Source organism: Lycorma delicatula, chromosome 1 (assembly GCF_047948215.1).
Source record: "Lycorma delicatula isolate Av1 chromosome 1, ASM4794821v1, whole genome shotgun sequence".
NCBI lineage: Eukaryota > Metazoa > Arthropoda > Insecta > Hemiptera > Fulgoridae > Lycorma > Lycorma delicatula.
Genome location: NC_134455.1, coordinates 241,361,670 through 241,377,616, shown reverse-complemented (window position 1 = coordinate 241,377,616; position 15,947 = coordinate 241,361,670). Strand labels below are relative to the sequence as shown.

Below are 15,947 nucleotides of genomic sequence, written 5' to 3'. Positions count from 1 at the left end.
ACAATTTTTTTTATCCTATCCGCTATATTTTCTCGCTTCAGCATTCCAAAAAATGTCGTTTACCCTTCAACAAAAAGTTTCATTGGAAGTAATTTCAAGGTCACTTTCTTGCAGCAATAGTTGAGATATTTTTACGAAGAGTATCTAACTTTCTTCAGCAACCTTTTGATATCAATAATAGTTTACTACAGACTGCTTGTTTTGTTAATGGAATACACAAATTTTTAAAATGTTTTCGTGAAAATGTTATTTTTAGAATTAAATCAGTGTAATCATTGATCAACAGCTGCAATATCTACTCGAAAATCCAAATCAAACTGCAAGTTCAAAATTCAAATTCAGCTTAAAGGTATAATAAGTTTTAACTACAGCGTTAGTGGAAACAAAATCAAGCAGTTTTTTATTTTTAGATATTTTTATTTAATAGTTGAAACTGATAAATACATCTGCTTAAATCGTTTCAGATATAAAAAATTTGGAAATTTTCAGATGTAAATTTATGGAAATTACTAAATCTTTTTATTAAAAAAGAAAAAGTAACATTTTATTTTACAAACTGAAATTTAAAACTAAAAAAAGATCAGAAGTCATTTCAAACAAAGCTTCAACTTGAAAAGAATAGTAAAAAATATCTACGTTCTGAATGTGTAATGCAATATTAATAGGTTTGGCCCAGTGTTGAAAAAGAATTATAATTATATAGCATAGCATCAAAAGGAAATTAAAGAAATTCCTGTCATTCTAAAGCCTCTTATTTTACACCGGTCTTTCTTTTGGATGTGACGTTTGTATTTGTGGTACAGAGGGAACAGAAAATATTCATTTCTCTGAAAGTTACAATATTTGCTATAGAGTGTGCCCCTTTGGCGAAAAAAATTTATGTATCGCTTGTAACATTGATTTCACCTGTATTTGGGTGTATAAGTCCAACAGCATTTTCGGTTCAATGAAGAAAACGGGAAACCACTTCACTCTCCACACTTTCCATTATAAATGTGACATAGGATAGTTATTATTTTTTGAGAGTGTAAACGACCTGACAAGTGTCAGGTCGTTTACAGCTGTTACAAGAATGACAATAAAAAATAAACAATAACAGCTGTTACTTCTTTTATTCTTTTTTTTTTGGCCTCCGGTAGTTCCGGAGGCCAAAAAAGGAAGGTATTTCTTCAGAGGATGAGATGAAAATGGCAATTTTGTAGCGTATGAAAATGCCATACCTGACCGGGATGACATTTTCCTTTAACACGAAAGGCGGAAATAGGTAGCGCTCAAACCGGATATTGTGTTTCAAATGCGCATACCAGCTATACCGCTAGATGTCGTATTCAGGATTAAATTAGAAACTCTAAACGTATTTAATTCCTGTATATTGCTATAAGTTGCAAGTCGGCAAACAATCGTAAAATAACAGAACTTAATACATAGCTGCGGTTTATTCAACATTATTATTCTTATATAAAATAACATTAATTTTGACTTTTATAACTTTGCTCCAAATATTATTATTATTAATATAAATACTTTCAGACTATATAAGTTTTACGAATTGATTATAATCGTAGCATTACCCACATGGTACTGCAAGTATTAATAAAAAATACTATAGCTACCGCATTTAACTTCCTTATAAATTTCAATTTTTTTAGTATAAAGGGATATTGGATCTTCAACCTTACATGAAATAAGAGGGAATTTTCTCCTAGTTTACTTTTCAAACTGTCACTTATAAAACATTAATTTAAAAAAAAAACACTTGTAAAAATCTCATTTTTTTTTTAATATTTTGAGGTAAAGTATTTGAATTATTAAAATATATACAATTTATCGGGATGATATCTGTATTTAAGGTTTTTATTTAAAAACCTTTTAATCTGCAATAAAAATAAGAATACCTATATACCGTCTCCTAAACAATTTTTACATTAATTAATTTAAAAGATTTTACAGTTCCTGGTTTTTTTCTGTCTCCATTAAGAACCTCTCTGCTTCTTCAGAGCAGATTTTACTATAATTAATTAAAATTAGAATTTTAGGTATAGAGATTTATTAAATCAGTAGTTAAAAAAAAATCTATATTTTTATTGTTGTTATTACACTTTACTGGTAGATAATGAAACTATTATTTTCGTACCGCATTTATATTAATTTAAAAAAGTATATTATGAATTTTTAATACTTTAAACTGATTTTATTTCTCTAATCCAGTCCTCATGTGTAAAATTTATTTAATCATTATTTGCATTTTCATTGCCGAATTTATTATGCGTATTTTTTCGAATAAAAGGGATTTTAATTTATTGCTACTAATTTATAGGAGTGACATGTTTTAAGGCTACAAAATAGGTGTTAATTTTTCCTAACATGTTCTGGATTTTCGTTTAATATATTTATATACTTGTAAATTTGTTATAAATATTAGAATTAAATATATTATTATTAATTTATTTAAACGTTTTGTAACAATATAATTTTTTTTTGTTAATAATATAATTATTATCAAATTTCACACACAATTACATTGATAAATATGGTGGGATTCCAGGTAAAAATTTTAATTTTAAAAAAATCTATGCTCATGATATGAAATCGATATAATCTGATGATATTTGAAATTACGAGATTTATGAATAAAAAAAAAAAAAAAATTATAAATAAAAGCTAATAGTATCGCAGAAGCGATACTATTAGCTTTATTAGCTAGAATACAAATTATGCCAGAATACAAATAACAAGTATAGAAGAACTTGCGAATAAAATTGGACTTAAAATTTCTTACGAAAAGACTAAAATGATGGTTATAGATCCTTTAGTTATTAATTCTGCGAATATTAATGGAAACAAAGTAGAACTTGTAGAAATATTTAAATATATTGGAGAGATCATTACTTGTAATTGTAACGAAAAACAAAATTGGACTGAAAGACTTAATAAATTATTTAAAGTGCTACAAGTATCCAAAAATACTTACAACAAAAAATCGCTCTCGATTAACACTATAATTAGACATTACAAAACTGTGGTTAACCAGTAATTACTTACGCGAGCGAGACTTTATTTAGATTAAATCAGAAAAATAGGACTGAACCTTTGCTTAAAGTTGAACGCAGGATTCTTAGAACCTGCATAAACAAAAAATATAAACACGAAAATCAGTACAGATTATTGCCTAATAAATTTCTGTACGAAAACTTGAAATCCTTAAATGATACTATGAAAAAGAAGCGAATTTCTTTCTGTGCACACTTGTTAAGATTACCGCAGGATAGGATTACTAAGAGAATTATCGATCAATTTTGATCTTTAAAATCCATTAAGAACGATGATGGTGTTGTACAGGCCATCCTTTGATGTCCTCGAAAAGTTTTATTTGCGTGCTAGTATTAGTAAACAGCAAAATAAGATTAATTTTCTTTTGAAATTCTTAACAATATTACAATTAAAATAAGAAAAGAATTACAAAAATAAAATAAAAATTCTTTGGAGCTATCAACGGGAATCAAAATCCAATACAATATATACAAATATACATGTTACAATATATACAGTATATTACAGTATATTAACAACTAATTGTTTATACTCGTAGATTTAGTTTATATATATATATATATATATATATATAAATTTTACTTATCCATACACATTTAATTTTCAGTAATTATCTTTTATATTTTAATTGTTTTCATTCGCTACGTGGTTTTTATTAAACACATGCTTCATTTAACCCTTGACATAATCATCTATTATCATAATCTTTAAGGCTCTATTAATCAGAGACTGTTATTTTTTGGTAGAAAGGATATTTTTATTATACAAGCAATTATGTACTGCATTCTCCTGTGAATGCAATTAAGTAGTGCATTACTTCTGCAATACATAATTGAATGCAATTAAGTATTGCATAATGTGTCAAGGCCGTAGATGCTGTGAAAAATTTATGTGATTTTTGGAGAACGGTTCAAGGAAATGTTTCTAATCAATAATAATATTTCTACAGTACACTGGTTTTCTCCTGTTGAGAATTTTCTTAATCTTGAACTGATTTACGACCGAATGTACTTCGCTAAACCTTAATGATTAAAGAAACTATAAAATTGTTCAATGATACAATTAAAAAATGTAAAAGATATTAAGGATCCTCTATATAAGAAAGTACAGCGTGAATTTTATAAAAATATCTTAGGAGATCTTTTAAGACAAATTGTTTTGTGTACATTCATATAAAACAGAATTTACCTAGCCGTAAATCATTGAAGTATTTAAAAGATCAATAAGATTCCCAATTTTTAACAAAGATAATCTGAAGAAAATAACAAACTATAGAGGAATATCTTTCTGCAATACAATCGGGAAAATACTAATAGGGTAAATACCTTTTAACTGTTACTAAAAATAAGTTATAGAATAGGCACATACTGATAATCAGTCAAAGGTTGCTAAAATAATGCAAGCAGATTTCAGAAAGGGGTTTGGACGATCTATAATATTTTCAGGGCAACAAATATAGTAAATATCAAGAGTTTATCTCAAAATATCAAGTCTTCGATTTTTTGTAGATCTTACTGTCATTTTTGACCGGAAAAATAGATACGCTTTGTGTTGTAAACGTTGTTGTGCTTTGTTGACATCCAAATTTGTAACGCTATTAAAAGATATTGAAGGAATATTTTCTGCGATTTGGAATTGCAGAGCCTTTGAGTATTTTAGACGCCTGATTGACCTCAAGCAAGGATGATTATTAAGTCCAGTCTTACATTCGCTGATTTTAAATGATCTATGTAAATATTTTGATGGAGAAGTAATTATTAATGGGGAACGTTTTAAATTGTACGATTATTACATTTTACATTGTATATTCATTACATTTTTTGGGGGGATTAGGGCACTATCTACTATAGTCATTAGCCGTGTTGCTAAAATACATGAGGCTATTAGCCCATTCCGTACAATTTCTGCACAAACAAAATTAATTATTAAGACTTTCTATCACTTACCTACATGGCGTTTCAGGTGTCTTCATAAAATAAAATAGATTTGTTAAAACAAACGCTAAGTTATTTTGAGGATCGTGGCTTCCCCCCAGACTATTCCTTCGTATTTCGAAATCTCTGGCCTATAACAGGTTCCACCTGCGATCCAAGCGAACTGATCTCATTCACGTCGTTCAAAATGAAAATATTCCCAGATGAGTCCCCGGAATTCATTTCCTGGCTAGACGGGTGTCCAGGTGCATTCTGGACCATTCTCGCCGAGGAAGGTCATGAGGCCCAGCACTAAGTGAGAGCTCCAGAAGACCTATCACAGCCTTCCGATCAACCTCCTTTTATCAGCTGGTTGTGTCCTTTTACTTTTATGGTATTTGGGACAGATTTGCTTTTAGATACATCATGCACTGCAATGTATCTTTTTTCAGTGTCTCTAGTACCTTGGCTTTTCTTGAACAATTTTGTGCACTTTAATGTTCGGTGTAGTTTTGGTTGTCCTAGTTTACATACATTTGTCAAGAACTGAGACAATCCAAGCGTTATCCGTTTTGATAAATTATCTATGAGTTGGGATGAAGATATGTTCGAAGCATTGCTCCTCGCTACTTGTGGAAAGGATTTCTTTCCTGGCGTTTGAGCTTAAACAATCTTCCTAGCTTCGAAATAGTTGATCTTTCTCAACATTTTTGTTTGTTAGATCGCCGCTTCCTTTTTAAAAACCGGACAGTTTTGCTGAGTGCTATCTGCTACAATTTACTCTTGAAGGATTTTTTCTTCACGCTTCATCTTCATGCGGCAATCAAAATTATCAAGCGATGATGCTCCGTGATCAAAACAGGTGGAAGAGTGTGACTTGATTCGTCAGGGGCATTCTCTAGACCAAGAAAGGCAACCTGGGTAGTCCTGACCCAGGTGAAACTGGGTAGCGGTCTTCTCAGGCTAGGATAGGAGGATTTGGTCTGAATTAATGGGTAAAACCGTTCAGGGTTGAGTCCTGGTAGAAAGGAAGGGGTGGTTTTAGCCGGTAGTCAATTGATGGCGGTTTATAAAACCAACAGTGAGAGCCCAGCAATCGGTGCGTAAATACATTTCCACCTCCCTTCCACACAAAAAAATATTATTATTGTAATTTTGGGACATTTTTTAATTATTTATAGTAAATTATATTTTAGTTCTATAACTATCCATATACATTATATTCTTTTTTCTTTTTTTTTTGTTTAACTTCCGGGATCACCGTTAGGTATTGCTTCAGAGGATGAGATGAATGATTTTTAGTGTGTGTGAAAATACAATGCCTGACCGAGATTCGAACCCGGGATCTCCGGATGAAAAACCGAGACGCTACCATTCACGCCACGAAGGCTGGCTGCATTTTATTGTTGGGCGATCCAATACCATGTAAACTTTTGAAATTCTCTTTCAAAAAACATTAATTAGGTAAATTATTTCATGAGAATGGATAATCTTCCTTTTATTTGATTAAAAATAGTTTCTACTGTTCGGTAGTTTTGATTCGTTAAAATTTTAGTTTGTTGTTTTCCGCTCACAATATTTTAACGAATCATTTGATACTTATTTCAGGAAAATCAGTTCGTATGTAAGTTGCCTTACGCACACCTCCTCCGTTTACAGCAACGTAAATGGACGGCTAAAGCAAGTTAATCTAAAAGCGACTTTGATGATAAAGTCCGTTATAATTATATATTGTGTTCCACAGTTTAATAAAAAAAAAAAAAGATCTTGATATAAACAAATTTAAATTGCAACAAATATGCTGGCCTATGTCATCTGATTTTATTTCAGCAATTAGTCTTCTTTTTTAGCATACTGTAATGTACACTGTATATACTGCATTCAGAAAATAATAGTTCCTACATTTTCTGTGTAAATGCATGTAGGCTTTAATTTATAATGCATCATTAAATCTTCTCTAAAATGTGTTTTTTATTTAAATGAATTATTTTTCAGATTGCCTTCACCTACAGCTGTACCGAGATAGTAAAGACCATTACCGTCAGGGACAGACAAAAGCTTCTCTCTCTTTGCAACATTTTCTCGCTCTGGAAACAGGTAATAAGCAATCAGAATTTCTTTCACCAGATAAAAATACAATTACCTGTTGCTTTTTTTGTGTTTATAATTACCATTTTAATTATTGCAGTAATAAGTTATGTTGTCATATTTAGGTTTATAAAAATTCTGAAATATTTATTTTAAAATTAAATAAAATAAATTGGAAAGTAATACAAGAGAGTAATGTAAGAAATATTTTTAAATATTTTTCTGGAATATTAATATTAAATATCTTGTTCATTTATAAAGAAGATACAGACCTCTCTAAATTCACTTCATTATTCTACTGCTGTTAAATATTGACACCAAATTCACCATAGTAAAACACTGCAAAAATGGTCAACATATTTCTGTTACTTATTTAAAACTTTGTTACTTTTTTAACACATGAACTGGACCAGTAAGTACACACAGTTTGAACATATGCATAAAGTCCCAGCCAACACACACAAATATTCTACAAGCATGTATAGAAAAGTTTGTAGATATTGTACATTATTGCCGCTTATAACAGATGCTAACGGAAAAATTACCTCAGTTTCTTCAACTTTTTACTCCTATTTCCATTTTTTCTAAGTCTTTTGATTCTCATGCTGGACCTTATTTTGGAAAATAAAAATAAATAAATACTGAACAAATTTAATATATACATGTGTAATATACATGTTTAATATATACGTGTGCGCATGCACATGCACACACACACCAGCAGAAGATGGTAATCACACAAAAGATGGTAATCACAGAACATATAAGATGGTAATTATAGATGATCTATTACAGAAGATGATAATTTCATGAACCTAGTTTTGAATATTTATTTTATTTGAATTTTATATACTTTTAACCATCCAAAGAAGAAAGGTTGGATGAATTAAGGTTAATGTTGATGGGGGACATTTTGAAGAAAAAAGGACTTTTGGACTATCGGAAAAATTAAATGTGCGTACATGGAATGTATGATCATTGATGAGGAAGGAGGTGGAGCTTGTTAAGATGATGGAAGCCACTGACATAGATGTGACAATAACAAGGAAAACTAAGAAGAAACAGAGGGGTTCTTATGATTTGGGTGTGCGAACAGTGTTTTATAGTGGTTTAGAGATACAAGATCATGCAACATCAGGAGTGGCCATTATGAATAAAAAATGGAAAGATAAAATCCACTCTTACAAGTGGGTTTCAGATAGAATTATATGAGTACAATGTAAAGTGGAGAGAGGATATATAGTTCTTTTCATTGTATATGCAGCAGGGGAAGGACAAAAGTAGAGGATTTTTATGGGACACACCAAAATACTTTGAATAGCTGTAATAAGAATCATTATTTTATAGTGGGTGGTGATCTGAATGCTACAGTGGGATGTATATCGAATGTTGAAACAGCTGGTAAGCAAATGAGATTGTATATAATTTAAATAGAAAGGCGTTGTAAAATGTGACTTCATTTAATGGATTAAGGATAGGAAATAGCTTCTTATAAACATACGGAAATCCACAAAATATATATGGGCTGCCAGAAGAAATAGGAGTACAATTGACTATTTCCTTGCAAATGCAAAACTGATTAACTTGTTTACAAATAAATTATTTATGTAATAGTTTCCACTTACTAACAATCTTTAATAGTAATGCTCGAGTACTTTTAGATTATTAATCCATCCTAAGGAATAATGATGTGTTATACATTATAATTATTTACTTTATGTACAATTAATTATACACTAAAGTAATTTTATAAAAATATAAATATAACAATTGATTGTCAAAAGGTAAAATAAAGTTAACGTTATCCATCATATCAGTATGAAGGTCTCAATTAGTATGCATAAGTCAATTGTTATATTATACATAACAATTGAGACGTTCATACTGACGTGACAGATAATAGTGACAGATAATATTAATTTTATTTTACCTTTTGACAATCAATTGTTATATTTATAGTTTTATAAAATTCAATTTAGTATAATTAATGATATGTGAAGTAAATTATAATGTATAACACATCATTATTGCTGAGGATGGATTAATAATTCGAAAGCGCTCGAACATTAGTATTAAAGATTGTTGGTAAGTGGAAACTATTATATAAATAATTTATATATTAATACTAATGGGCCATACTTAATAAAATTGTTTACAAATGACCGGGTGTATAGAGGGTGATATTGGCAGAGACAATTTCATGTTGTTTGGATGCTTGAGATTGTTGAAAAGACGTGTGAAAGGAAAAGAGAAAAGGGCACAGGGAGAAAGGTTGACATGTTGCAGGATTACTTTATGAGGTGTTTATATCAGCAGGGACTTGGCTGTGCATGATGGGTTCCTTGGTTTGAGTGATATAGTGGAGGAAGCGTGTCATAATGTGAAATCTATTTTGGAAGGAGCTGCTTTGGAACCATTGGGGAAGATCAGGAAGAGGAAATGGAGGAATAATTGTGTGTGGAATGATAAGGTGAAGGAGGAATTTGAAAAGAAAAACATTGCTTATAAATGCCTTACAGCTACTAAAACGAATAAAGTATGAAGCAGGGAGGAATATCGTACGCTACTTAATATTGCGCAGACTAAAACTAGGAAAGCTCAGCAAGAGAGTTGGGACAAATATATTTCAGATGTGGAAAATGATAAGCATGGTCATCAGGAAATGGCGTTTAAGGTAATAAGGTATAATTCATGTGATCTTTCATCTGTTGACAACATCCAGTATGGAGAATGGGAAGAAGCCCTAAAATGTATGCAAAATAGGAAAGCTTGTGGAAGTGATGCGTTAAAGGATGAGATGTTTAAAAGTGCATCATAAACTTTTAAGTTAAGGTTTTTGAGGTTCATTAATACATGTTGGATACATAAGAGTATGCCATCAGACTGAACAGTGGCAGTTATTTGTCCTATTTTTTAAAAAAGGAAGAAGATCAGATTGTGAAAACTATTGAGGAATAAGTCTTGTGAATGTGGCATATAAGATATTTTCTAGGATTGTAACAATGAGGAGGAGTAATCTATCTTTAGAGCATGGGAGATCTTGTTCAAATAACATGTTTGCTCTGAAGCAAATTATTGAGAAGAATAGAGAATTTAATAAAGAGATCCATTTGCTTTTTTATAGATTATATTAAGACATTTGATATGGTGGCATAGAACAATTATGTTAGATATTTTAAGGGGAAGAGGAATTCCAAAGCACTTAATAGGGGCAATTAAATGTATGTACACAGATTCAAAGATATGTACAGTAGGGAATAATAAGTTGAAAGTTGTAAATTAAGGATTAAGGCAGGGATGTAGCCTGTCTCCATGTTGTTTAGTTTGTATATAGATGATGTGTTACATGAATTCCGTCCATACTTTGTTTTTTGCAGACAACCATGTTATCATGTTGGATAAAGAAAACACTCTGCAGTGTGCAGAGTTTTCATGAGCTTCAAAGGATGACTAAGGGATACAGTCTAATGACTTCAGCTGAAAAATCTAAGTAATGACATTCTGTGGAACATGTCCTTTAAAAATCAAAAATAGTTCTTAAAGACAGCATAATACAACAGGTTTCATGATTTAGGTTTTTCGGGTGTGCATAATACCATTTTTTGGGGGATAATATCATACCTCAGGGAAGGTGATATATAAAATAAAATTAGTGACTTAAAAGGCTGGATGGTACTATCAAGCATACTCTAAGGAATAAAGTGAGATATTATTGAAGTTCTATAGAGTGTTATTGGTGCCTAGAGTTTGTATGATGGAGAAATTTGGACGTTATCGATGAGCATAAATTGCAAGGTTCTGGGATGAGGTTTCTAAGGTCAGTTGCTGGGTATACCAGGCTTGATAGAAAAAGGAATGAGGATGTTCGTGGGGAGTTGGGTATACATTCTTTAATGATTAGGGACTAAAGAGGGAGGTAGTTAGATCAAATAAGGTGCATGAATCCAACAAGAATTCCACATATAAGTGAGGAGTATAGACCAAAGGTAGAAGAAGACTGGGACAGCTGAAAAAAAGATGGAAAGATCAGTTTACGTAAGATAAAAAAAAGGAATGATAACACAATAGGTTTTTATCTTATACTTGTGAAGAAGAATAGCATTGATTTTATTTTAATTATATTGAGCCTGTCCAGTAAAAGTCAACTTGAAGTAGTTTTTCGTTTTCATTAAATGAAAAGAAGTACATATCTAGCAAATAAAAATTTTGCTAACCTTTTAGTTAGATGGTGTAATATCTCTTGATTGTAGTTAACTCGTGAGAAGCAGCCATCCAGGTAGCTATGTAGGATTAAGTAATAAAGTTGAGGCAGACACAATTTTAATTTGAAAAGAAAACCAGGCAGCCAAACTTTGTCAAGTGCTTGTTGCACATCCAAAAAGGATGTGCAACAAGCACATCCTTCTAAGGAATGTTTTTCTCTCTTCTAAACACCTGACAACAATATTAGACACTCTATGGTTTTGTACCACTGTTGAATGACCACCCTCTAAAGCCGAATTGATAGTCAGGTATCACACCTTTGCTTTCTAACACTGGCCACACCTACACGGGAACAGTTTCTAAAACATTTTAGATTAAATCAGTAGTATATAATAAGCCTATAGAAAGATACTTCCTGCAAAGTTTTACTAGGTGTCAAGACCATCATTATCTGTGACACTTTCCATTCCGATGGGTAGTGAGTTGTCCTAAGGATTGCATTAAATATTTATGTAAGAAACAGCTCTAAATGGTAGTGTAGATATCATACTGTGGGTAATGCAGTCAAACCCGAGAGCCTTTTATATCCAACATGGATTCATAGTTGTTCTTCACATCAGTATTATAAATAAGCAATACTCCCATGCTGACATAAAAATTCAGCAAGTCAAAAATCTTCATCGGATCTGAAGGCTAATAAGTCGGTTGAGGCCCAGATACAACATGTAATCCCATCCTTTCAATAGAATCCATTAGGGCTAATGGTGTAGTTGTAAGGTGTGATTCCAGAATACATTCTTTGCATTCTAGTCACCTCCTGCAATAAATTGGCACCCAAATGAGCTAAAGCATTCACAAAGCATGTCAAGGCATGTAAACCATGTAACTAGAGGGGCAGTAGAAAATCTTTTCTATTTTATAGCTTTGGACAATTTACCAATTAAAATTAAATTATGTCAGTAACTTGATTGTTTGTCTCATACCTAAAACTGCCATCTCAAATGTTCCCTTTTATAAGGTGTCAAACATTGAGCTTGATCACAACAATGGTGTGTCAAAACTTCAAGCTCGACGTAGAGACATTTCTATTCTTTTCAAATACAAACATTTTAGAATCCCTCTTTTCTATTAGATCATTTTACAGTTACTTCTGTTAAAACAGTAGGCTTGCTAACAGCTTTGCCTTTATCCCAGTCCTAGGTCTTTTGACGTGCTACAAGTGTAATTGAAAACCAAATGGAGGAGATCAATAAATCTATGGCATACTGTTATGAATGTTGTTTCTTGTACGTTGGCAAACAGAATGTTAGGTCAAAAGTTAGAAAGGTCAAATAATCCTTTAATAATAAAAGTTAAATAAGGTCAAATTAATAAGGTCAAATAATAATTATTTAATAATAATTAAAAGGTCAAATAAATCTGGATGAAGACCATTTTTACAGCTGTCAAGCAATGATCACATGAATTTGCACATTTATAAGCCCCACCAGAAGAGCAGAACAGAAGCTTCTGGTATTGGTCATGATTTTTAAACACTGTCCCACGATTCCATGCAATTACAACTGTAGCAGCACAGTCTTTGTTTTTTAGACTTCTAGTTACTCGGAACTGTCTTCTGACAACGCGATTTGGATTCTTGTCACTGCCTGTCAACCATTTATTGTAAGAGTCTTAAATTTATCTATTACAAGTTTTAGATACCTTGAAATGACAGAATTTATTAATCTATGCATTTGTTAATTTAAACCTCTGGTCATTCAGTAGATTATTTTATTACAATCAGTAGATATCTATTTCCACTTTCAAACACTTGTAGCAATGTCAGTGGCAATAAATTCAAAAGGTTTCTTGTGTTTTACAAATGTATCTGCCTGTGATTTCAAGTTCTACATCCATATAAATAATCTGCAACAATCTGCTTGTTATCCTTGTAAATCTGTAGCCAAGAAGTGTTGTCATACCTTTTCTACAGTTTCTGTAAACCAAATAAGATCTCCACATTCCAAAACTCATCTTCTTTAGAATATCCTTCAGTTTACTATCTGAATCTTTAATTTTACAATTGTATAATTTCCAGTTTCAATAGGAAGTATAACAGTTAGGAAATCCCACTTCCAGCGTGTACCTTGTTTATTTTAGACTCCCAACGCTGAGAGCATTCCACATTACCTTTAATTTAGAACGAAGCCTCTCTCAGTTCTGATAAGTGGTTCTACCTAATCTCTTCATTACTGTAACAATCTTTCATCATACAATAGATTCAGTTGAATAAAAAATTTCTTCCAAACCATAATGAAGTATTCACATGCAGAACATTGATGCAAAGTCCTTAAACATTCATATCATATTTTAATTTTTTTTTATCCCTGGTCTGCAATTTTCAACTTCCAGTATTAATTTTAAATTCTCTAAGATTGTTTACATCGGTTAACCCTTTTGTAATTGGGATTACAAGCATTTAATTAACTATTAACTTTTAAATCATTCCTTGAACAAAATAATTTTTTACCATTACCTTTAAACTTCAAATTAGACTTTTTTCAACTCTCCTTTGATTTTCAAAGGTAATACTGCATTTATTTTTCCAAGCATATGAAAACAACTCTACTGCTTATTCTTTTAATATTATTATACAGGGTCTGGCATATAAACCTGATGATTTTTGAGGGGTAATAATTAAACTCTGTTTCGTACTATTAAGATATTTAATATGTCAAATTAAAGATCAATTTTTGCAATTTATAGTGAATTACTTACATAGATTTTTTTTAATTTGAATATTATGTCGTCCAAATGTTTTCCATTACTCAGTCACTCACACTCCCTTAACCTCATTCATTTTGTGTAAGGTTACACACTCACTTAACCTCATTCTAAAATTTGACATTGCTCGCTCAATCATCACTTCTGGAACTGCTTCAATTTCTCATTGAATGGCCTCCTTGAGTTCTGCAATTGACTGTGGTCGACTACTGAAGACTTTATGTTTGAGATACTCCCACAGAAAAAAATCACAAACAGCCAGATCAGGTGAACGCGCTGACCAAGGAATGTCGCCAAATCGGGAAATCAAACGTCCAGGAAAGGTTTCTCGCAGAACATCCACTGCGATCCTCGCCGTATGGGAGGTGGCATCATCCTGTTGAAACCAAATTTCATGTCCTTGAAAGTCATTCAGTTTCGGTCGCAGAAATTCATTCAACATGTTTACGTATCGATGAGATGTTACTGTTACTCTGCGATTTAACTTCTCAAAAAAATATGGGCCAATTATGCCGAACTTTGAAACCGCACACCACACTGAAACATATCGAATGTGAAGTGGTTTTTCAAGAATTTGCCGTGGATTATGCGAAGCCCAATAACGGTAATTTTGTTTATTCACAAATCCTGACAGATGAAAATGTGCCTCGTCACTTAAAAGAATAATGGCATCCTGGTGGACATTTTCGAGGATGACCTCGCAAGCTGCTTTGCGAGACGCCGAATGATTTGCATTAAGTTGCTGCACTAACATCATCTTATACGGATGATGATCAGGTCGGCATGAAGAATTCGTCGTACACTTCGATCAGAAATGGCTACTGCAGCAACATGTCTCGCTGCTGAACGTCGTGGAGACCGTGTAACAGCTAACCTTACAGCGTTAATGTTTTCAGGCGTTCTCACAGTCCGTTTTCGTCCTGTTGGTTTCATTTTTAAAGCAGACGATGCGTTCCTAAAATTCTTCACCCACAACAATTTCGTATTCCTACTAGGAACAGACGCGTGTCGATTTAAATTGAAATGTATGCGAAATAAACGCTATGTTGCAATAACCGAGTCATTATTTTTAAAATAGGCTTCAATCACAAATGCTCGTTCACTCGACCACGACATACTGGCTACTGAAATAGCATGAATAGACCTGTAGATGTACAACACTCCCGCCTTCTCATTGATAGTGGTTCCAACATAACAATTACTACAAAATCGTCAGATTTATATGCCGAACTCTGTATTATAAATTCAACAGCTTTAATTAACAAGGAACCGTACTAATTTAAAAAATGTGCTTTTATTTAAAACAAAACAGAAAAAATATGATAGAATAATATTTTTTTATCATATTATATTTATGTATGAAGCAAACAAATCGGCTTTCCCTTTGCCTTTACTCACCCATGATACAGTACGTCCCTGTAGTGCAGGTAGCGTCATTTTGGAATGTCGTAGTCTTTTCGTGGCCATCCATAATGGGCACCCGTCCCTATTCAAGTTAGAAAGAGTTCCAATATAATCCTTGAATGTCACGTCTCTGATAGTCTTCAACAACCTCCAAAGATAGTTTTTTACCAAAGTGTATATAAATGAGTAGTGAGTAAATAGGGATAAGGCGCCAAATTCCAAGATGGCGCCGTCAGCCTTTTCGGAATTTCCCTTTTACCTTAGCGGGATATTTGAAGTTCTGCAGGAATACCAACTTGAGTAATATATTCCCTTTAAATATTATTTATAACAATTAATTCAAAGGTTGGTACCACTGGTGAACAGCTGTTGTGTAGCGGTCGGTTTGAATTAAATAAATAAATAATATTTGAAGTGAAAAAAAAACTGGTCGGCTAGGACTCGAATCCGGGTCATACCGCGACGCGACTGATTGACGCCTTAAACCAATCGGCTGCAGTGACTCCCTGATGTAATGAATGAAAA

The 15,947-nt window shown here is 32.2% G+C and overlaps 1 protein-coding gene across 1 annotated transcript in view; it reads left to right on the top strand.

Annotated features, from left to right (window-relative positions):
- The window catches only part of LOC142317791 (uncharacterized), a 316,560-nt gene that overhangs the window by 236,541 nt on the left and 64,072 nt on the right, over positions 1–15,947 (top strand). Inside the window, exon 3 of the mRNA XM_075354339.1 lies at positions 6,960–7,061. Coding sequence (XP_075210454.1) covers positions 6,960–7,061 — 102 coding nt within the window. The remainder of the gene's footprint in view (positions 1–6,959; positions 7,062–15,947) is intronic.